We start from the raw sequence: 24,365 nt of genomic DNA, 5'->3' as shown, positions 1-24,365 counted from the left end.
AAACTCCAGCAAATCAGCAAGAAAACAAACAATCCCATCAAATAGTGGGCTAAGGACATGAATAGACAATTCTCAGAAGAAGATATACAAATGGCCAATAAACATATGAAAAAATGCTCAACATCACTAATGATCAGGGAAATGCAAATCAAAACCACAGTGTGATACCACCTTATTTCTGCAAGAATGGCCATAATAAAAAAATAAAAATAAAATAGTGGATGTTGGCATGGATGTGGTGAACAGGGAACACTTCTACACTGCTGGTGGGAATGTAAACTAGTACAACCACTATGGAAAAAAAGTTCCTTAAAGAACAAAAGTATGGCAGGGCATGGTGGCTCACACCTGTAATCCCAGCACTTTGGGAGGCTGAGGTGGGTGGGTCACGAGGTCAGAAGATTGAGACCATCCTGACTAACACGGTGAAACCCTGTCTCTACTAAAAATACAAAAAATTAGCCGGGCGTGGTGGGGGGCACCTGTAGTCCCAGCTACTTGGGAGGCTGAGACAGGAGAATGACGTAAACCTGGGAGGTGGAGCTTGCAGTGAGCGGAGATTGCACCACTGCACTCCAGCCTGGGTGACAGAGCCAGACTCGGTCTCAAAAAGAACTAAAAGTAAAACTACCATTTGTTCCAGCAATCCCACTAATAGGTATCCACCCAGAGGAAAAGAAGTCATTATACGAAAAAGATAACATGCACACGCGTGCTTATAGCAGCATAATTCGCAATTGCAAAAATGTGGAGCCAACCCAAAGGGCCATCAGTCAACGCGTGGATAAAGAAACTGTGGTATGTGTGTATATGTATGCGTGTATGTATGATATATACACACACATACATATACCACAGTTATATATATATATGTGTGTATATATATATACACATACATACACACACACACAATGGAATACTCGTCAGCCATAAAAAGGAGTGAATTAATGGCATTTGCAGTGACCTGGGTAAGATTGGAGACTATTATTCTAAGTGAAATAACTCAGGAATGGAAAATCAAACATCGCTATGTTCTCACTCGTAAGTGGGAGCTAAGCTATGAGGATACAAAGGCATAAGAATGACACATTGGACTTTGGGGACTCAGGGGGAAAGGGTGAGAAGGTGATGAGGGATAAAGGATTACAAATTGGGTGCAGTGTATACTGCTCAGGTGATGGGTGTACCAAAATCTCAAATCACCACTAAAGAAGTTAACCAACACCACCTGTTCCCCAATAACCTATGGAAAGAAAGAAGTGTCTCATGTTTGTGCTTAAATTGGTCTTTAATACTTACCTTTAGCGATTCTCTGAGTTTGGATTATAAAATAGTTTTGCTCTTTTTGTATTTTCTGTTGTAACCCTATATGATTATGTAATGGTGAGTAAAATTGCTAGGCCAGATATGCAGTTCTAGGAAGTTATGCAAAGCTGTGCTTCAGTATATTATTTTCTACCTTTTTAAAGTCATTTTGAGCTTGGCTTTTGAGCCTCTATTTTCCAAGATGGGGTTTATGTTTTGGTAATGTTATGCTTAGCCCTTGTGTAATTTCATCTCTGAGTTTGAAATTTGGGGTTATATTGGCAAAGGGAGGTTTGGGTTTTAATTATGTGACCTGTTAGAGGAAATGTTAAGGTTCTGTTTCTTTAGGGTAGACAGTGAGAGGTTTGTCAAGATAAAGAAGAAAAATAAATCCTAAAGTTAATATTCAATACATGATGATGTCACCCTTACTAAAGCCAAAGAGGGCATTATCCTATCATTCTCATCGCTAAGAACTCTTCTCCTCTTGGCACATGCTTATTCAGTTAAAGATAAGCCAAGCCTTTCTTTTGTATTTTTTTTTTAAGAGAACAAATTTACTTTGGTTTTGAGTTTTATTCCTGGCTCTGGGTAGTTTGTTTTTTGACTCTTATTTCCCCCAATTTATAAAATGAAATAGTTATCTTCACTCCCCAGGATTGTTGTGAAGAGTAAGTCAAAAGATGAAATGAGGTGACTCAGGCAAAAGTATCTGGCCCTGTGTAGTGAGTACATTGTATGTGTTACATATATTCTTATTGCTGAGAATCCATGAAAGAATGAATTAAATAATGAGGACCCTTTCATCAGGGTTTTTTAGTGGGTTTTTAAAAATACAAGGTAGTAGTTTGTGTAAATACTAAACCCATTGGTACCTCTGCAGAATGTAGGAAATGGAGTTGCTAATTCCAAAAAAACAGCACACATGCTGAGGAAAGTATAATACCTAATATATATGGTTTAGGCAATGTAAAATTCCATGAATATGTTCCTTTTCATCTTAACATTTGTGATTTAAAAATACATTGATATGACTATAAAGAATTATTATTGATTATTTCCCTTGATTTACAGAGTATTGTCACAATCACATTTGAAGTACCAGGAAATGCAAAGGAAGAACATCTTAATATATTTATTCAGGTGAATGCAATTTTTAACTGATTAATGACTTATCAATGGTTTTGTTACATAGTTGTTGCTATTAGCAATGGTTGGTCTTATTAAAATACGTCACTTGCTACAGAATCTCCTGTGGGAAAAGAATGTGAGAAACAACGACAATCACTGCATGGAGGTCATAAGGCTGAAGGTACAGTTTACTGTTGTAGACTTTTGAACGAAGTCTTTTTCTTGGCTGTTACAAAAACTGTATTTGGTTTTAAACAGAAACACTGGTTTTAGTACAAATCATCTTTGTCTACTTTCATTTTTCTTTGTTATTTTCATGACTGAAAAGGAGCTTTGGAAATGGCTGCATAAGGCATGATTTATTTGCATAGCTTCCTTTAGGGTTGCAGCTAGAACAACCTGTGTGCTTTGAAATGTTACCTTCTGCTCTCTCTGCCCAAGTACAGAGAAATAATGTTGCAAATCTCACTTCTGCTGAACATTATGCTCCCTGATGCATTTAACAGACACTAAACATTTGTCATACTCTAAACAAAGTTACAAAGGACTAGAAGAAATTCTTGTTCTATGTTTAGAAACCCACTCACATTACTTGAAATTTGGGTTTTTAAGTCATGAAGTGTTTCTTCCAGGAAGCAGTGATTCTAGGTGTATGCTTAACCGTCATCAGTTGAGTGTCTACTCTTGTGTGTTCACAAGTGTGCACAAAGTTTTTGGTATATTAAGAACATTATTTCAAGTAAGTTAATTTCATCCCCATAGGAGCCAGTTTATCAGATAATTCGTTTCTCATTTCTGCAAATCAATACAAAATGAACTTTTATTCAGATAAATATAATAGTTTTTCTTTATTTCACCATTATTCATTGATTGCAACCCATTTCTAAAACAAATTATTTAATTTAATATAACCAAAATCCTTTAACTTCTCAACTTTTCCCACTAAAACTGTGAAACATTATATAAAATCTTTAATCAATAGGATATATATTTCGTCATTTTGTTTCAGGTTTTGGTTGTGATAAATAACACTGAAAAACCGTCCTAATATATGTACTAACTTTATCATTAGAAAAGGGGATTGTTAAAAAAAAAATCAATACACATAAACCTTTTTTGAAAATTAAAAATATTAAGAAACTTTTTGTAATTCACAAATAATTGGAATAAAGTAATTTTCTCAGCTTAACAGTTTGTATTTTTTAAGTGAATATCAACAATTCATTAACATTGATGCTCTATTTCTGCTTTTAAGTTTGAACTGAGGCTGATTAATGTTCAGTCAATTCTCCTTTGAGCAGGGATTGGTGTCAATCAAAGACAAACCACAACAAGTGATTGTCCAGGGTGTCCATGAGCTCTATGATCTGGAGGAGACTCCAGTGAGCTGGAAGGATGACACTGAGAGAACAAATCGATTGGTCCTCATTGGTAAGTCACAAAGGATTAACACTTCTAAAACGAAGTGAAAAATATATTTGAAAGGGATATCACGTGCCACTTAAACAGATTAACCATTCAGGTCCTCTTTTATAACTAAATGAGCTTGTGGTCAATGTTTCGTCTTTATCATGTTATAACATTCATAAAACCTTGTTAGGACTTTTGTTCTTCTTCAGTTTTAGAAAAGTGATTAATCCAAGCACCAATGTGGTTTTGATATACTTAACTAGAAAGTTAAGGATAGAATTACTCAATTACTATTCTTTTTGTAAATTTCTAAACACCATAAAGCATTTAATGAACTGCAATTGATAGGTGAACTATGTCATTTTAATAAGCATAATGTAATCATGTCATATTTCGTTTTGTTTGCAGGCAGGAATTTAGATAAGGATATCCTTAAACAGCTATTTATAGCTACTGTGACAGAAACAGAAAAGCGGTGGACAACACATTTCAAAGAAGATCAAGTTTGTACATAACACTAGAAGCATTTATTATCAAAAGGATTGGCTAATAAAAATAAGTTTCTACTGGGTATATTTCAAGCATTTATTTATTACTTTAGTTACGAATTCCAATATACTTTAAAATGGTATTTTACAGCATACATAAAATGTAGCAAATCAGTATTGTAAAACATTTAACATTCATACAATTATATATAATACCCTTTTTTTTTGGCATTTCACAAAAATATCTTTTGAAATTGACTTTGGAGTTTACATACACTGAATATGAAAGTTTATAACAATGATGATAAAACTTTCAACATTGTCATTTTTTCTTAGAACTTCAGCTAATTGCAGAGATATAATGATTACATTGTTATTAATTTTTTTAAAAACAAGTAAATGTCACCATTTTATTACATGAAATAAAAGGTTATGACTATTATTGATGTTGATATTGGCCACCTGATCACCTGGCTGAAGGAGTGTTTGTCAGATTTCTCCATTGTACACTTACTGTTTTCCCCCATTTCATACTGTGCTCTTTGGAAGGAAATCACTGTGCAACGTGCACACTAAAAGAATGAGGAGTTGTAGTGTACTTTCTTGGGAGTGGAGTGTCTACATAATTAATTGAAATTTTTCTGCAAGGGACAGTTGTTCCTTTCGCTTTATTAGTTCGATCATTTATGTTTATCAGTGTGGACACATGAATATTTTATACTTTGGGTTACAATTTAATACTACTTTATTTTGTTGCTCAAATTATCCCAGCTTTGGCCATTGGGAACTCTTTCCGTGTTCTCCTGTTCCCCCTTTGACATACCTCCGTCAATGTGGGTTTTGTGTTTTGTTTTTGAGTGCCTCCTTATTTTTCTCCTTTCATTTTTAAATAACCCCAATCCCTGTAGAAGTTGGCGCTAGGAAAACTAACAATACTCCCTTTCCCAGGTCATCTGATTCCTATGCTGATGGAGGAAATGTGCCTCACATGCCGGGGGCGCTGGGGAGGAGGCATCTGGGATTTTGTGGTTGAATAAGACACCTGGCCTGGCCCTCCTGGAGCTTAGTTTAGTAGGTCACACAAGCAGTCATTGGTAAATTTGGGATTCAAACAAATCTGTTAGGCTCAAACCTGTCTGTTATTTGCCCCTCCAAGCTGCATATAAACTGAGGAGCCTTAAAGGATAGAAACTTCAGGAGTAGTGAAGTTTTAAAAAAAGATTATCAAGAAAACTGGTTTTCAGATTTTATCCTGAAGGCACTAGCTACTTTAAGCTATTTTTAAAATCATATTTTGCACTTGCAGTTGGCGTTTGATTTCACACTGAACATTCATTGTCATAATTATAGACACTATGTGACAATCAATGGCATAATATTATTTTATGCTGCATTTTTATTAGATGGCACCTCAAAGTTTCCCCAAGTAGGTGGGTTTTAAATTATTAATATATACTGTGGCATAGTATCTTACTTAGTATTTTAATAAGATCCTTATTAATATAACAAATATTAAGTTTTATTCCCCTGTAGTGCTACTTTAGTCTCTGAGCTAATTTTAATCTAAAACTCGTGTTACTTCTAAGGATGTCGAGTGAGTGAGTTGAACAATTCTGCTGTCATATTGCCCCTCCCCAGTGCACATAGTGAATGAGGACCCACTGATTTAAAGGCAACACTACAGCCCCTTCTTGCCTCATTGAAGTCCCAAGTTTTTTTATTAAGGTAAAAGCACTTAATGTTGACATTTCTGAAAGAATGAAGAGGCCGGGCGCAGGGGCTCACGCCAGTAATCCCAGCACTTTGGGAGGCCGAGGCGAGCAGATCACGAGGTCAGGAGATCGAGACCATCGTGGCTAACACGGTGAAATCCCGTCTCTACTAAAAATACAAAAAATTAGCTGGGCATGGTGACGGGCGCCTGTAGCCCCAGCTACTCAGGAGGCTGAGGCAGGAGAATGGCATGTACCCGGGAGGCGGAGCTTGCAGTGAGCTGAGATCGCACCACTGCACTCCAGCCCCGGCCACAGAGCAAGACTCCGTCCCAAATAAATAAATAAATAAATAAATAAATAAATAACCAACCAACCAACCAAATTAGCCGGGCGTGGGGGGCGGGCGTCTTGGCGGGAGAATGGCGTGAACCCGGGAGGCGGAGCTTGCAGTGATCCTAGATTGTGTCACTGCACTCCAGCCTGGGTGACAGAGCGACTCCATCTCAGGGGAAAAAAGAATGAAGAGCCAGAGCCAGGTATAGTGGCACGCCTGTAGTCCCACCTACTCAGGAGGCTGAGGTGGGAGGATCACTTGAGCTCAGGGATTCAAAGCCAGCCTGCACAACATAGACTGACCCTGTCTCTAAAAATGAATTGGTTAAAAAGGATGAAGAAAAGAAGGAGGAAAGGGAGAGAGAGAAGCCCTTTTCTTGTATGTGCATTTCCTGTATGTGGGGCCACTTTGTCAGAACAGGAATTTTCAAACCAGGCCCACACTGGTATGTGTGAAATCAATTAGTTGGTTATGGCCATTTTTTAAAAAACAAAATATCAGTGATCTCTATAGTGTAAATATATTGTTTTGTGAAACCCATCTTAGATATGTATTATGTCTGTATGTGTAAGATTGTGATATAAAAGCTATTTCTTACTGTGGTTAAATATTCAAATAAGTTGGGGAACCATTGCTGCAAGGGGACAGAGGACTCCATATGAGCTCTCCTGCCTTCCCTGAATAAACTTACACAATTTAGTGCTGGGACATTTGAACCTTTTCTGAAAATGTGAGTCAGGGAGAGCATCTTGGGGAGGTGGGGAGGAAGATAGAAGGAGCAAAGCAACAACCCCCTGAAGCCCCCTATTCAGCTTGGGCATGTTGTCAGAACCTTAAATATAATTCAGCTCACCATTCTGGGTAAGGACAGACTCTACCAATGAAAATGGGTGATTACCAGCTGTGAAACGCTAAAACATACTTTTTCGGTTACACATTCCTTTACAAACAACCGTGTACATTTCAGCCCCCCGCCCCACCATTTCTTTTCTCCAGGAGGGAAGGCTGCGTGTCGAGGTGGTCATAGATTGTTGAGTATCATACTTTTCTACCTCGTTTTTATTTGCGCGGTTTTAAATGTGCCTTAACCCATGCAAAGCCTGGCCAAGATTGCTGAGTATCATGCTTTCCTATCTCGTTTTTATTTGTGCGGTTTTAAATGCACCTTAACAGAACCCATGCAAAGGCCGACCAACTGGCTGGCTGCGCGGGATGAGTAGAGCACCTTCCTTGGTGGCAAGTGAGTGCGAGGAGGAGGGGCCTAGGCTTTTCTCTGTCTGGTGTTTGCCCAGAAGACCCTCATCATTGGACTACGTCAGGAGGGAGTGGCACAGCTCCGAGGTAGGGGAAGAAGGGTTATAAAGCGGGGAGTCCACCACACACGATCTTGAAGTAGCTTTTATAAAAGGAAAAGTGCATCTTTGCCGGACGTTGTTGGAAAGGAGTAGAAACAAGCAGACGAAAACATCCCAAAGGGTAACCACTAGCGTTCCTGCTTCTTGCAACATTCATCTCGGGCCTCCAGCTGAGCCCACTCTAGGCCAGGTGATCGGCTGGCCGCCACATTCCCTGCAACTGAAGCACCTGCTCCTCCATGAACTCGCCAAGAGCTGAGCGCCTTAGCTCCACACCTCAGCGCAGCTTCCGGGACTCCGATCGGGAAGAAGGTAAAATCGATATCCTGGGAGACGAGGAAGATGAAGACGAGGGGGAGGACGAGGAGAAGGAGGCGAGCCAGTCGTTCCTAGAGCAGTCGCTCCAGCCGGGACTGCAGGTGGCACGGTGGGGCGGGGGTGCGCTTCCCCGAGAGCACATCGAGGGCAGCGGCGGCCCGAGCGACCCCTCGGAGTTTGGCACCAAGTTCAGGGCACCGCCAAGGTCTGCGGCGGCCTCTGGAGACACCCCGCAGCCGGCAAAGCCCCCCTACTCGTACATCGCGCTCATCACCATGGCCATCCTGCAAAGCCCGCACAAGCGCCTCACGCTCAGCGGCATCTGCGCCTTCATTAGTGGCCGCTTCCCCTACTACCGCCGCAAGTTCCCCGCCTGGCAGAACAGCATCCGCCACAACCTCTCGCTGAACGACTGCTTCGTCAAGATCCCCCGCGAGCCGGGCCACCCAGGCAAGGGCAACTACTGGAGCCTGGACCCCGCCTCCCAGGACATGTTCGACAATGGCAGCTTTCTCCGGCGTAGGAAGCGTTTCAAGCGCCACCAACTGACCCCGGGAGCCCACCTGCCCCACCCCTTCCCTCTACCTGCTGCACACGCCTCCCTGCACAACCCCCACCCAGGCCCTCTGCTTGGGGCCCCTGCCCCGCCGCAACCTGTCCCGGGGGCCTACCCCACCGCCGCCCCCGGGAGACGCCCGTGCGCTCTGCTGCATCCGCACCCTCTTCGCTACCTACTGCTCTCGGCCCCGACCTATACCGAGGCACCGAAGAAAGCAGAAGGCGGGGACCTGGAGACCCCAGGCACCCTTCCCGTGCTACAGCCCTCACTTGGTCCCCAGTCTTGGGAGGAGGGCAAGGGTCTGGCGTCGCGACCGGGAGGCGGATGCATCTCTTTCAGCATTGAGAGTATTATGCAAGGGGTCAGGGGAGGGGGTACAGGGGCTGCGCAGAGTTTGTCCCCGACCGCGTGGAGCTACTGCCACCTGCTCCAGCGACCATCATGCCTGTTGCATCCCCAGGCCGCTGCCCCTTTGCTGCACGTGTCTGCCGCCGCCGCTGCTCGGACAATTTTGCAGCAACAGCAGCAGCATCAGGAGGAGTACTGCACCAATGGCTGCGCTCCAACCAAGGGCGCGGTGCTGGGCGGGCACCTGTCGGCCGCCTCGTCGCTGCTGAGGTATCAGGCAGTGGCAGAGGGCTCTAGGCTGACATCGCTGGCTGCTCCTTTGGGCGGAGAGGGGACCTCACCGGCTTTTTGAGTATCACCCACGCCCAGTTCCCTGGCCAATTCCACAAGGCCCTCCAAGAGCCAGGTGGGAGGGCGGAGCCACCCGCAGCTGCTCACTTCACCTTGTGCGGCCCATACTGGGCTTGTGCATCTGAATCCCGCTGCAGGGCAAACAAGAACTTCTGTTCCCTGCAAAATGGTTAGAAAGAAACAGCTGGATTACGTTCCTCTAAAAACCACCTGAATGTAACCTTCGCAGGGCGTCAAGTCGTTTTTTCTTGCCTTCGGTTGCGGCTTCTACGGCTTTCCCGATTTGCACATTTCCTAGGGGACTATGAACGTGAGTAGGGTATTTTGTTCTGGCATTGAAAGAAAAGCAAGCAAACAAAAACACAGCTTCCGATGCCAAACATGTTCCCCCTTCTTTAATTCCTTGGAACTGGAAGTATTATTCCTAAGTCAAGTGCAAAATGCTTCCGCTCTCTGTCTTCCTCATAGGGATGTTTAATGTAAGTAGCATATTAATTTCAGAACATTGATTTCTTATCTATGTGTCTGACGTGCCATCTTTAATGTTAAAATTAAGCCTAGTTATATAGACGAAATAAAATGCTAAGTCACTACACTACATTGTTTATTTTCTGTTACGTCTCATTCTTCCCTTTCTAAATGGAACTTTTTAAAACCCACGTTATTTTCTCTCTATTTTCACAATTCATATTTATTATAGATAGCAGAAGTAATCCATGTTAATATGGCCTTAAAAACTTCCAAATATTTGAGGTTGAAAATGTCCTGGGTTTAAAAATAGGAAATTTACTATTTATGAGACTTCCAAAGGAAAAAAATAGGAGGGCATGTAAATATATTCTCCATATATTTTTCATCACCCCCCAACAAGCTGGAAAACAATTGGAGATCAATTTGGAATATAGTGGCCAACATTTACTCGGGGAAAATAAAAGGCTATATATATGTTTTAAAGCATTAGAATTTTCAAAACTTACTCCTTAAAAAAATTCTGGGCCGCGCATGGTGGCTCACGCCTGTAATCCCAGCACTTTGGGAGGCCGAGGTGGGCGAATCACGAAGTCAGGAGATCGAGACCATCCTGGCTAATATGGTGAAATCCCGTCCCTACTAAAAGATACAAAAAATTAGCCGGGCGCGGTGGGGGCGCCTGTAGTCCCAGCTACTCAGGAGACTGAGGCAGGAGAATGGCGTGAACCCGGGAGGCGGAGCTTGCAGTGAGCCGAGATTGTGCCACTGCACTCCAGCCTGGGCGACAGAGCAAGCCTCTGTCTCAAAAAAGAAAAAAAAAAAAAAAATTCTGAAGATTTTGTAACTAGAAAGGTTTAATTGTTACTTGGCGTCAGGGGACGGGGTGGGGGGAAACCAGACAAGAACGCCCATCACGAATTGCTGCCCACAAAGAAAACAAATTTCTAGGAACTCGGCTGTTTCCCCCTGTTCTGAGTGGGGTTCCCGATTCCGTGCCGCTTTGAGGGAAGCTGCTCTGTGAATGTGAGAAAGTTTTTCCCCCAGCCCCCATCTACTCCCCACCCCCCAGCTATGAATTTCTTACTTCAGGAGGGAGGACAAAAATGGAGACACACATTTTTACAGAAGTCTAATTGGCCGATTTTTACTCCGGCTTCTCTTCTCCATCCCATCTCTTGGAATTTCTTCGGCATGCCCTACCTGAGATCCCCTACAGGAGATTTCCTGCTGGCTCCTGCGGTTCTGAGGACGTTCTGAAAAGTTCCCAAGCCCCACCCTTGGTAGCTGCCCCGACCCCAGCTTCCAACTCTTCCCTCTTCTTTGCACAGGTAGCCGTTAGCCCCATAGCACCACCAGCGTCCGAAACAGACCACTTTTAGCAAATTCAGCAGAGCTGGGGCAGTCTCAGAGTTTGGAAACAAACTGAGAATAGAGGGGTCCTACTTCATGCCAGGTTCTCACCGGTTCACGTTCCAACTCCCCTCTCCCCTTTGTGCGAAAACGTCTCCAGGCTGACCTTCACTCATTTATTTTCAACAAACGTCCTGGGGGAGCGGCTGCAGCCGGCCGCTGAACACAGAAGGGACTTTCTTTAGGCTTTCTTGGCGCCCTCCGAATTTTCTTCCTTCCCTTGCCCGAGGCCAGACCAACACAGCTACGAACATGGGTGACAGAGGGTCAGACCCCGTCCCGGAACGGCCTCCAAGCTCCTAATTTTTGTCTAATGAAACCATATCCAAAGATGAATATTTAAACAATCAGTTCAGTGGCGTAGTAAATTAAACATTCATTATTCTCTGATCAAACAGGAGCTTCGGGTCCACCTGTTTGGAAGCACCCAGGCGGGGTGGAGAGGTACGGCCTTCGGGTGTGACCCTCAGGGGTTGCCCTGCCCGGCTCGCGGAACGGACGATCACCTGGCGCGGCTACGAACCCGCCAACGACACCGAGCACTTGCCGGGCAGACCAGGCGTTGTGGAGGCGCCGCAGCCCCCTAGGCAAGGACGCGTCCCTGGGGCGCGTAGTGCTTGGCGCGGTGACCAGACCTGGCCGCCTTCCTGACTGCACAGAATAAGAGGCCACACTCTGGATCCCAGGCCGGGTCCCCGCGGTTCTGCAAGGAGGTCCCGGACACCTCACAGATCCCGGGCTTCTGTAACCGTGAGGCTCGGTTTTAAAATCGCGGCTCTTCCAAGTTGCACGAAGGGTTCAGGGTCGAAGGTCGAGGGTGGCCGTCGACCCTCGGGATGGTCTTCTTGAGGACTGGCTGATAGCTAAGCCTAGAGCTGCCCAGGAAAGGAAGCAGAAGAGCTGGAGCCGAGTGCAAAGGGCTGGGAGGCGCGGGGAGGCTCCCTCACCCCTCGCCCTACACTGTCCTGCCCGCTAATCTCACTAATAACAGTAACGGTTTCCCCCCTGCTTCCGGTCTGCCAGGCACCGGATCCTCCTTTAGCACTCCCAGAACTCGCTGAAGAAGACACTATAGAATTCTCCATTTTCCAGACTAGAAATAGGTAACTCGGAGAAATTAAGAAACTCTCCCGAGGACCCTCAGGCGGTAGCACCTGGCCGGGTTTGCTTTCTGAACCACTAACTCCGCGCGCGCACGCCACCTTTCCTGCCTGGGCCTCCTGCGGGTCGCAGGGGTGGAAGCCTGACCTGGGCCAGGGCCCCGAATTCTTCCTCCTGGCCTCTGTCCCACGACCCCCGGCGCCAGGAAGCGCATTTCTCTCCCTGAGACCCAGTCGCGCCGAAAGACACGGGCGGTCAGTTCCATACCCCGGCGCCCCGGGCTGTGGGTTTTCCTGGAAGCCTCTGCCGAGCGCGGGAAACGGCGCCGCCAGACTCCCCTAGACCGCGTTCCGGCCCACGTCTGACTAGAGCACTCTGCTTCGGAGAGGAGCGTTCTGTGCGTTCTTCCTCCCTGGTGTGATTTTCGTTCTTTTTCCTCTCGTGGTCCCCAAGAACCCAGGCACCCCTCGATGTAGGCGCCGTCGGTACCGGGAATTCCTCCCCTGGACTCCCTGCAGGCCCAAAGCCACCTCCTAACCCCAGCCGCCTTCCCAAGGCGGCGGAGGTGGGCAGCTCTGTGCTCCGCGCCGCCCCGCGAAGCCGGAATTCCTCTCCGGAGTCTTGATCCAGCTCTCCACTTCGTCGCCCCGCACTGGATCCTGGCAGCGTGAAACTTGCCCAGGAAGCTGGGCTGCGCTGGCCTGGGGTGAAGGCCCAAGAGATGAGGGGGTCGGGGGAAGCGGGGCTGTCGCAAGGACTAGCCCTCTGCGTACCCTCAGGTCAGCAGGTCCGAGTCTACAGGAGTAGGAGTGGAGGTGGTGGCCCCTGGAGACGAAAGAGAACGTCCAGGAACCGGTGAACTAGGGGTCTCCGGAGGCTGGCCGAGGGCTGCAAGCAGAGGGGCCTGTCGGTTGCCGGCAAGTCCCACGCAGGTGCCTTCCAGCACGGCGGTAACACTCTACTGTCCCGATTCTGTGTACGGTGAGTATCCAAAATGAATAAAGTCTGTTTATACATTGGAAAGTAGCTTATGATTCCAAAATCTCATCTCTAGGCTGCCTAGATCACACGGCGCCATTCCTTTCATTTTTACTTAATAACGGTCGTTAGAAAATTTAGAGAAACAGCAGAAACCACGAGACAAATAATGGAATCAAATGGCAGTAAGGATTAACAAGGCTGGAGGGGAGATTTAGCAAATGGTGGCTTTTGAGAGTTTGCACCAGTCCTTCACCACATTTTGTTGGAAGTGTGCGGAGTCATGATTCTCATTCCTCCCCGGCCTTCTGGAAAAATGCTCAGAAATTTCTTTCCACATTAACAGTCTAAATAGTAACCTTATTCTAATTGTTAATGTAACCTTCTGGTAATTTCTACAAAAATATTTTGGTTTTTCTAGTTATGTTTTCATGTAATCACTGAAATTCTTTTTAATGGATTTTAAACATTCATTGATTCCATATACAGAACCTGCAAAAAACTTTCATAGGTGATCGCTAACAATAGAAAAATTCGCCCCATCCAAAGAAAGCTTTAGAGTAGAAAAAGAAAAAGGATTTGAGAGTCCAGTATGAAATTCAGTTAATCATTAGTTCCCTGTTACTCAAGTACCTTAACATTGTCAGGTTTACCTGAACATAAATTCATTTTCTTAGTTGTTCTGAGAACGAAGGGATATGTTTATTGAAATCAGTAATTAAGAATATTTTGGGACAGTTATGATTTGCTTAGCCAGTGAAGCAGTTTCATTCCCAAATCCAGGCAAAGAGAACAATAAGATTAAACGTAGCCTAAGATATTTCCTTTTTGTCAAATAATGTGATTTTGCTATGTATAGAGGAGATGTCTATATGTTAGAGCATATTTATGACCAGTAGTTCCTAAAATTAAGGGGACTATTATTATGTTATTCAAGGTATCAGTTGTATAGGATACATTATGTCATATTTCAAACAATGTTTATATTTTCTTGAAGTTTAAAGAGATTAGTGTAATTAACCTCTATGTATTTCTCCTCTGGGCCAACCTTCTGTCTTCTTTATCTGCTGAGAGTCCTCTCCCCACTGAATTATTTTGAATCAAATCCCAGATAGTCTATCATTGTATTATATTTTTGAATATTTCTCTAAAAGATAATTCCATCAATAAGCCTGGGTGCAGTGGCTCCTCCCTGTAATCCCAGCTCTTTGGGAGGCTGAGGTTGGAGGATCACTTGAGGTCAGGAGTTCAAGACCACCCTGGGCAACATAGCAAGACCCCATTTATAAAAAAGAAGATTCCTATCAATGTAGCCATAATACCATTATCACACCTAAATAATCCATTAATAGCATCTGTTTATCCAGGCAATATTTAAATATCCTCAATTGTCTAAAAACTTTTTGTTTCATTGGTTGGTTTGAATTAGAATGGTAATAAGGGTTATGTATAGTGTTTGGTTGATATGGGCTATTATATCTCTTTTAGATTTCCTCAATCCTCTTTCTTTCCCCCCCCCCACCTTGCATTTTTGTGGGAGAAACTGAACTGTTTGTCCTGAAGAACTAGACATTCTGGACTTTGTAGCTGCAGGTAATAGTTTTTTGTCAAAATATTCCCAGGGATAAGGTCTTTTATTCAGACTTTTGAATGTTGGCAAATAATAATATTGTTTGTAGAGGGAGAAGGATTAGTAAAGATATTTTGAAGAATCAACTATTGAAAAAACATTTTTATCAGAGTAAGTATGGATCTGGGAAAGATTTTGTGAAATTTTCCTAAATGCAAATACAATCTAAAATTGTAATGTCTTACAATTAAAGAACAGATGATTTTCCATATGTTTATAGAAATATAAATGATGAACTATTTCATTGAAAAATTTAAATCTAGTTTTATTTTGATAAGAATAAAGTTTTTTATATCTTTAATATTTTAGTTGAAGATCCAAAGACATTTTATGTTAAAACTTTAGGTTTTGGCCGGGCGTGGTGATTCACGCCTGTAATCCCAGCACTTTGGGAGGCTGAGGCCGGCGGATCATGAGGTCAGGAGATCGAGACCATCCTGTCTAACTTGGTGAAACCCCGTCTCTACTAAAAATACAAAAAAATTAGCCGTGGCGGTGTGCGCCTGTAGTCCCAGATGCTGGGGAGGCTGAGGCAGAATGGTGTGAACCCGGGAAGCGGAGCTTGCAGTAAGCCGAGATGGTGCCACTGCACTCCAGCCTGGGTGACAGAGAAAGACTCTGTCTCCAAAACAAACAAACAAACAAACAAACAACAACGACAAACAAAACACTTTAGGTTTTATATTGTTTTGTGTTTTAAAACAAAATCTAAAATGTGGTAGTATCCATGAGGGGCAGATAGAGTAATATCACAAATTCTGTGCTCATAATTCATTTCAGGATAACTTAATTAAAGGGACTCAGAATTTGAACGATATTAGATTAGACATAAAAAAAGTTCACTTGAGTGTAAGACATAAGTGATAAAAACTGAAGGTAGCTAACTTTTTTAGGCTTCTTATTTCTTTAATGAGTATGCACGTGAAATAAAATTTCCATTTCCATGTCCATTTTTCCATGCTACATTGGCTTCTATACTTTCTTGTATTTCATCCTGCTGTTATTTTCACGGGTTTCTGTGTGCACCACTACCTGCAATCTCTGAGACGGTGAAAACAAAATCTTATTCTTCTTTATATTTCAAACAATTCCTAGCACATTATCAAAAATACATGATAAAATGTATTGTGTCTGTAATACTGGTGAGCATGTAAAAGGGTAGTGTATATATATATATAGGCTTTAAGTTTAGATAGATCTAAATATTATTCAAATTACTAAATTATTGTTTTTAAAAGTATCATTTTCCTAGGACAAATAGACATTTTTAGATAAGGCTGGATTTGTAATACTTTAATTAATAGGTCACAGTCCTTAAGTATTTAATGCCGATTTGGTAAGCAACTGATGTTTTATATAATGCTGTCAGGTATTGTTTATTTGCGTGTATTTTCTGATGCTCTGGATCCAGCACTTCATAGCACATGATATATCTGCTTATAATTTATACAAATGTATTTTCATATATATTTGATGTTTGATGGCATTGAAACTTTAATCTTGGAATAGATTTTAAATTTTTATTAAAACTATTTAAATACCTACTGTAAGGAAACAACTCTTATTTGTTGAAATAAAACATAGATTCGTGTTTCCTTGGGGACTAGTCTAGTTTCCAAGGATAGATGGCAGTGAGGAGGTGGGTCTCTAGATGGAATTTCTGTTGGTTTGGATTTCAGTTCTGCTGCTTACTAGCTTTGTGACCTCAGGCAAACAACTTAATCTCTCCAAGCCTCAATTTCCCCATCTACATAATGGTGATATGTATAAGTTTCACCTTACAGGGCCATGGTAGGGATGACATGGAATAGTGTATGTGAAGTGCTTAGCACAGTGCCTGGCACATGCTGAATGCCCTATACATGTCAGCTAGTATGTAATGATGCTAATAAACATGTTGTGTCCCTAAGCATGGGTGGGATCTCGCCTGACGTCCTTCTCTCTGCATCCTGGTCAGTCTTCACATGGTGGGCATCCTTTATTTTCAGGCACACATGGCTGGTATACAGAGCATGCTGTTTCTTTCCTGCCAGAAGGTTCCTGCTGCAGCTCTCCTGCTAGTTTGGCTTAGCCTTCTGGTGTGAGGAATGAGTCACATGTACCATCACTTCCCAGGACCAACAGGACCTTTCAGGAGGGCTGTCCCTGCTTACACAGAGAACTGCCCTTGCCTAACACTGAAGCCTGGCAGAGTAACATGAAATAGCCACAGCAATTCTAAAATGAGAATTAGCATGCCTAGAATAACAGGTATGTCCTTCTCTTGTACTTTATCACTTACTTCATTTCTGCTCAGCCTAATTTTCACTTGATGTGTAGATTTATTTGGAAAATGTTGACTGAGAAATTACTCTGTGTTAAGTGCTGTGGTAGGAGCAAGGGATACAATGATGATCAAAGCAGATGCTGCCCTCACCTCCAGGCTGTGGAGTCCTGATAGATAAGGAAGCAGGCAGCTGTAAGATGTGTGAGAAATGCTGCGCTGGGTCAGCCCATGGTATTAGGAGAGCAGGTAAAGAAGGATGGGGACAGGAGCGGTAAACCTGGAGGAAGAGGCACCTAAGCAGAGTCCGGAGGGCTGAGGAGGAGTCAGCAGGTAAAAGAGGGGGGAATCATGACATGACATCTCCACTGTAGGGCATGGCTAGCTGGCTGGCTTATCTGCTGTAACACTGGATTTTTGCAAGACTCGCTGAGTATTTCTCATGGACTTGGGAACAAATCTGGGCAAGAAAACGACATAATTTCTTTTATGCCCTGCCCAGGAAAGCCACCTGGAGGGGCAAGGGGACCTTAGCAGAAAGAAGCTGTAGGTGGGGGGAGAGCGGGGTGATATTACTCCCCATATGGTGGGGGGTGGACACCTCCCTGTCATAGGGCTCATAATATCCAGTGGAGGAGAGGGGGATAATATTACTCCCCAAATGGGGGGGGTTTGACTTTCCTCTACATTATTGGTAATATCACCCCCCCTCTCGCTAAATATTAAGTACAATATCACAAGTGGGGTGTGCACCCCTGGAGATATTTGGAGTAATATCAACATCTCCTCCTCTGGATATTAGAAACAATATCACAGGGGGGTGTACACTTTCCACTGGATATTAGGAACAATATCACAGGGGTGTGCACACCCCTGTGATATTGAAAGTAATATCTCCTTCTTTCTCCCTGGATATTAGGAACAATATCACAGAAGGTGTTTACACCTTCTGCAATGTTGGGAGTAATATCATCCTCTCTCATCCTAGATATTCAGAACAATCACATGGGAATTGTACCCATCTGTTTATTGGGAGTAATATCATCCTCTCCCTTTCTGTATATTAGAAACAATATCACAGAGGGGTGCGTACACCCCCAGAAATGTTTTGAGTAATATCATCCTCTCCCTGCTTGTATCTTTGGAACAATATGACAGGGGTTATGTACACCCACTGCGATAATTGGTTTAATATCCTCTATCCCCTGGATATTGGGAGTAATATCAATCTTTAGCCCCTGGATATTAGGAACAATATCACAGGAAGGGTGTATACACACTGCGCTATTGGGAGTAATACCGTTTTCTCCACCCCTTGATATTAGGTACAATATCACAGTGGGGATGTACACCCCCTGGGATATTGGGAGTAATATTAATCTTTTCTCCTGTGGATGTTAGGAACAATATCACAGAAGGGCTGTACACCCCCAGCGATATTGGGAGTGATATCATCCTCTCCCAACTTGGATATTAGGAACAATATCACAGGGGAAGTATACAATCCCATGATATTGTGAGTAATATCATCCTCTCCCAAAATGGAGATTAGGAACAATATCACAGGAAAGGTGTACACCTCTTCCAATATTTGTGGTAATGTCATCCCCTTCCCTCATTGATATTAGGAACGATATCACAAGGGGGATGTACACCCCCCCGCGATTTTGAAAGTAATGTCATCCTCTCCACCCTGGATATTTGAAACGATATCACAGGGGAGGTGTACACCCCCTGCGATATTGGGAGTAATATCATCCTCTACCTTTCTGGAAATTAGGAACGATATTATAAGGGAGTGTACACCCCTTGTGATATTGGGCGTAATAACATCCTCTCCCCCTGTGGATATTAGAAACATTATCACGGGGCTGTGTACACCTTCTGCGATATTGAGAATAATATCATCGTCTCCTCCCCTGCATATTAGGAACAATATCACAAGGTATGTACAGCCCCTGCGCTATTGGGCGTAATATCATTCTCTCTTCCTCTGGATATTAGAAATAATATCACAGGCAGAGTGTATACCCAACCCCCTGCGATATTGGGGGTAATATCATCCTCTTTTAACCTGTATATTAGGAACAATATCATAGGGGGTGTGTACACTTCTTTTGATACTGGGAGTAATACCATCCTCTCCACAAGTAAATAGTAGAAAAAATATCAAAGAAGGTGCGTACACCACTTGTGATATTAGGAGTAATATCATCCTACCTTACCTGGATATTAGAAAAAATATCGGGGGGCGTTTACACCACCTGCGATATTGGGGGTATTATAATTTTCTACCCCAGTGGATATTTAGAACAATATCACAGGGGCAGTGTACACCCTCTGTGATATTGCGAGTAGTAGCATCCTCACCCCACCCTAGATATTAGGAACAATATAACAGGCGGATTATACACCTGCTGCAACATTGAAAGTAATATCATCCTTTTCCCCCTGGATATTAGGAACGATATCTTACGGGGTTTACAGCCCATTCTATTTTGGGAGTAATATCAACTTCTTCATTGCTGGAAATAAGAAACAATATAACAGTGCTGGTGTACACCTCCTGTGATACAGCCAGTAATATCATAAACTCTCCCCCGGGATATTAGGAACAATATCAAAAAGGGGTGTATACCCACAGCGATTTTGGGATTAATATCATACTCTCCCCCATGGATATTAGGAGCAATATCAAAGAAGGAGTGTCCACCCCTTGCGATGCTGACAGTAATGTCATCCTCTCCCTCCCTGGATATTAAGAGTAATATCACAGAGTTGGTGTATAGCCACTATGATATTGGGAGTAATGTCATCCTCTACCCACTGGATATTAAAAACAATATCACAGAGGGAGTGTACAACCCCCGTGATATGGCCGGTAATATCATCGTCTCCTCCACTGGATATTAGGAACAATATCACAGGGGTGTGTACACCTACTGCACTATTGGGAGTAATGTCATTCTCTCTTCCCCTGAGTATTAGGAATAATATCACAGGTGCGGTGTACAACTCCTGCGATATTGGCAGTAATATTATCCTCTCCCAACTTGGATATTAGGAACAAAATAACGGGGATTGTACACCCCCTGTTATACGGGGAGTAATATCATTCTCTCCCCCACTTAATATTAGAAACAATATCCCAGGAAGAGTGTACACCCTCTGAGATATTGAGAGTAATATCATCCTCTCCCCACTTAAATATTAAAACAATGTCATGGGAGGGGTGTGCACCCCTACAGTATTGGGAGTAATAGCATCCTCTCCCTCCTTAGAAATTAAAACAATTTCAATGATATTACTCCCATTATCACAGGGGGATAATGGGAGTAATATCATTCTAATCTCCCCTGGATATTAGGAAAAATACTATAGAGGAGCTGTATACCCCTTGTCATATTGTGAGTCATATCATTTCTCTTCCCTTGGATACTAGGAACAACATCACAGGGGTGTCTCCAATGTTATATTGAAATTATTATCATCTTCTCCCAAACTGAATATTAAAAACAATATCACGGGGATGATGTGACCCCTGTGATATGGACAGTAATATCATTGTCTCCCTCCCTAAATATTAAGAACAGTATTATAAGAGGGGTGTACATCCCTGTGATATTGGAAGTAATATCATCCTCTCTATATTTGGATATTAAAAACAATATTACAGGAGGGGGTGTATATTAGGAAAAATATCCCAGGACGAGAGTACAACCTCTTCGATATCGGGAGTAATAACATTATTTTCCCTTCCTGGACTTTAAGTACAATATCATTGGGTGGGTGTACACCCCCTGCGATGCTGGGTATAGTATCATCCTCTCTACCCTAGGATATTAGGAACAATATCACAGGAGGGGTGTACAGCCCCTGTGATATTGGGAGTAATATCATCCTCTCCTCTTGGCGGTATAAGGAACAATATCCCATGGTGGGTGTACATCCCCTGCGATATTGGGCGTAATATCATTGTCTTTCAACATGGATATTGGGCATAATGTCACGGGGGGATGTGCACCCATAATAATGTCACAGCGGGGATGTACACCTTCGATATCATTCTCTCCCCACGAGATTATAGGCAAAATATCAAAGGGGTTTTACAACCCGTACGATATTGGGAGTAATATCATCCTCTCCCTCTGGATGTCAGGAACAACAATTTCAGTTATTAATACTAATAACTATAATAATAATTAATAGTATCATCGATATTAATACTTATAATAACGATAGTTAAAATTAATATTCATAAATAGTAAATATTACTATTAATAATTAATAGTAATATCGTTATTGTTAATAAAAATAATATCAGTAGGTAATGTTACTTAATTAAATCAATAGTAAATAAATAATGTGATATTAAAATAATATTAAGATTAATAATTAATGTTATTGACAAATAACATCAATAATAATTTTAATCAAACATAATCATATAATTAAAATCATTAGCTATTAATAATAATATACTTTTAATTAATATTAAGATGGATAATAACTATTAACATTAATAATTAACAATATTATTACTCCCAATACCCCCAGGGGTGTACACCTACCTGTGATATTGTTGCTAATATCCAGTGATGGAGAGCATATGAGTTTTAATATTGCAGTAGGTATACACTCACCCTATGACATTGATTATGTGATAATTAGGAACATTATCACAGTGGGTGTGTACACACCCTGCACTCTTGGGAGTAATGTCATCCTCTCTTTCCCTGGATATTAGGAACAATATCACAGGAGGGGTCTACACTCCCTGCGATTTTGGGAGTATTGTCTCCTCTCCCAACCTAGATATTAAAAACAAAATAACAGGGGGGTGTATACTCCCTGCGACATTGGGAGTAGTATCATTTTCTCCCCCACGTGATGTTAGAAACAATCTCCCAAACAGGGTGTACACCCTGTGCGATATTGGGAGTAATATCATCCTCTCCCCCACTTGATATTAGGAATAATATCCCAGAAAGGGTGTACACCCTCTGCGATAATAGGAGTAATATCATTCTCTCCTTACCTAAATATTAGGAACAATATCACAAGGGAATGTACACCCCTTATGATATTGCGAGTAATATCATCATCTCCCTCCCTGAATATCAGAAACAGTATCACAGAGGGCATGTACACTCCCTGTAATATTGGAAGTAATATTATACTCTTCCCCCCTGGATATTAGGAACAATATCATGGAGGGGGTGAACACCCCCTGCCAGATTGTGAGTCATATCATCCTCTCTACTCTTGGATATTAGGAACAATATCACAGGGGGTGTGCTGAATATTAAAAACCATATCACAGTGTTGTTGTTCACCCCTGCGATATAGACGGTAATATCATTGTCTTCCGCCCTAAATATTAAGAACAGTATCACAAGAGGGGTGTACACTCCCTGCGATATTGGGCATAATGTTATACACTCCCCCCTGAGTATTAGGAACAATATCACAAGGGGTGTGTACAATCTCTTCGATATCGGGAGTAACATCCTTTTCCTTCCTGGACATTAAGAACACTATCACTGGGTGGGTGTACACCCCTTGCGATATTGGGAGTAATATCAGCCTCTCCCCCCTAAGATATTAGGAACAATATCACAAGGGGGGTGTACAGCCACTGCAATATTGGGAGTAATACCATCCTCTCCCCCTCTCGATATTAGGAACAATATCCCAGGGTGAGTGTACATCCCATGTGATATTGGGCATAATATCATCGTCTCCCGACCTGGATATTGGGAACAACGTCACAAGGGGTGTGTACACCTCCTTCAATATTGAGAGTAATATTATCCTCTCCCTTTCAGATTGTGGAAAAAATATCGATGGGGTTTTACAACTCATGCTATATTGGGAGTAATATCATCCTCTCTGTCTCTAGATATTAGAAACAATGTCACTGGGAAGTGTACACCTCCTGCGATATTGGGAATAATATTATCCTCTCACCCCCTGAATATTAGGAACAATACCACAGGAGTGGTGTACATCCCCTCGAAATTGGGAAAAATATCATCCTTTTCACCTTTGGATATAAGGGAAAGCATCATAGGGCAGGTCTACACCCCTTGCGATATTGGGAGTAATATCATCCTCTCCCCCGCGGATATTAGGAACAAGATCACAAAATGAATGTACACCCACTGCGATATTTGGAGTAATGTCATTCTCTACCCCCTGGCTATTAGGAACAACATCACGGGGGGTGTACACCTTCTGCAATATTGGAAGTAAAATCATCCTCTCCCCCCTGGATATCAGGAATAATATTAATAATTGTAAATATTAATAATTAAAAATTAGTATTACTTATTAATGCTAATATTTATAATATAATGATTAATATTAACTATTAACATTGATAATTATACTTATGATAATAATATAATTATTAATATTAATAAGCAGAATATTACTAATAATAAAATTATAATTATTAACAAAAATATTAATATTGATAACTGTAAGATAATATTAATAATTAATATTGATTGACATTAATATGTGTAATTAATATAAATGTTAAAATAAATGCTTAATAATTACTAACAATATTACTCCTAATACCGCAGTGGGTTTACACCCATCTGTGATATTGTTCCTAATATCCAGGGAGGGAAAGCATGATGTTACTTTCAATATCACAGTAGGTGTACACCAATGCTGTGACACTGATCCTAATATCCAGGGTGCAGAATATGACATTACTTCCAATACAGCAGTGGGTGTACATCCATCCGGTGATATTGCTCCTAATATTCACGGAAGAAGAGAATGATATTACTCCCAATATTGAAGGGAGTGTACGCTCCTTCTGTGATACTCTTCCTAATATTCGGAGAAGAAGAAGATGATATTTCTCCCAATATGGCAGGCTGTGTACACCCACCCTGTGATATTATTCCTAATATCCAGGAAGGGAGAGGTTGATATTACTCCTCACGTAGCAGTTGTACACCCACTCTGGGATATTGTTCCTAATATCCATGGAGGGGAGAAGCTGATATTCCTCCCAATATCGTAGGGAGTGTACATTCACCCTGTGATACTGTTCTTAATATTCAAAGATGGAGAGGTTGATATTACTCCCAATATCGCAGAAAGTGTACAACCCCGAGTGATATTGTTGCTAATATCCAGAAGGGGAGAAGATGATATTATTCCCCATATCGCAGGA

General features: G+C 42.3%; 2 protein-coding genes across 9 annotated transcripts in view; both read left to right on the top strand.

The window, feature by feature from the left end:
• ZNG1A (Zn regulated GTPase metalloprotein activator 1A) overlaps positions 1-4,417 on the top strand; it is a 51,825-nt gene extending 47,408 nt beyond the window's left edge. For all 8 annotated transcript variants that reach the window (XM_007969416.3, XM_007969415.3, XM_007969414.3 and 5 more), the window contains 4 exons: positions 2,380-2,448; positions 2,552-2,617; positions 3,738-3,867; positions 4,255-4,417. In XM_007969416.3, coding sequence (XP_007967607.3) covers positions 2,380-2,448; positions 2,552-2,617; positions 3,738-3,867; positions 4,255-4,361 — 372 coding nt within the window. In that variant the 3' untranslated portion in view covers positions 4,362-4,417. The remainder of the gene's footprint in view (positions 1-2,379; positions 2,449-2,551; positions 2,618-3,737; positions 3,868-4,254) is intronic.
• Positions 4,418-7,383: 2,966 nt separating this feature from the next.
• LOC103219540 (forkhead box protein D4-like 1) lies at positions 7,384-10,083 on the top strand. The gene has a single exon (XM_007969420.3). The coding sequence runs from the start codon at positions 7,978-7,980 to the stop codon at positions 9,313-9,315; it is 1,338 nt and encodes a 445-aa protein (XP_007967611.2). The 5' UTR covers positions 7,384-7,977; the 3' UTR covers positions 9,316-10,083.
• Positions 10,084-24,365: the final 14,282 nt, after the last annotated feature.

Source organism: Chlorocebus sabaeus, chromosome 12, assembly GCF_047675955.1.
Source record: "Chlorocebus sabaeus isolate Y175 chromosome 12, mChlSab1.0.hap1, whole genome shotgun sequence".
Classification (NCBI taxonomy): domain Eukaryota; kingdom Metazoa; phylum Chordata; class Mammalia; order Primates; family Cercopithecidae; genus Chlorocebus; species Chlorocebus sabaeus.
This window is presented reverse-complemented; position numbering and strand designations above follow the sequence as displayed.

What these genes read in the sequence shown, in the direction of transcription:
- LOC103219540 (XM_007969420.3), top strand. Translation starts at nt 7,978, where the DNA reads ATGAACTCGCCAAGAGCTGAGCGCCTTAGCTCCACACCTCAGCGCAGC.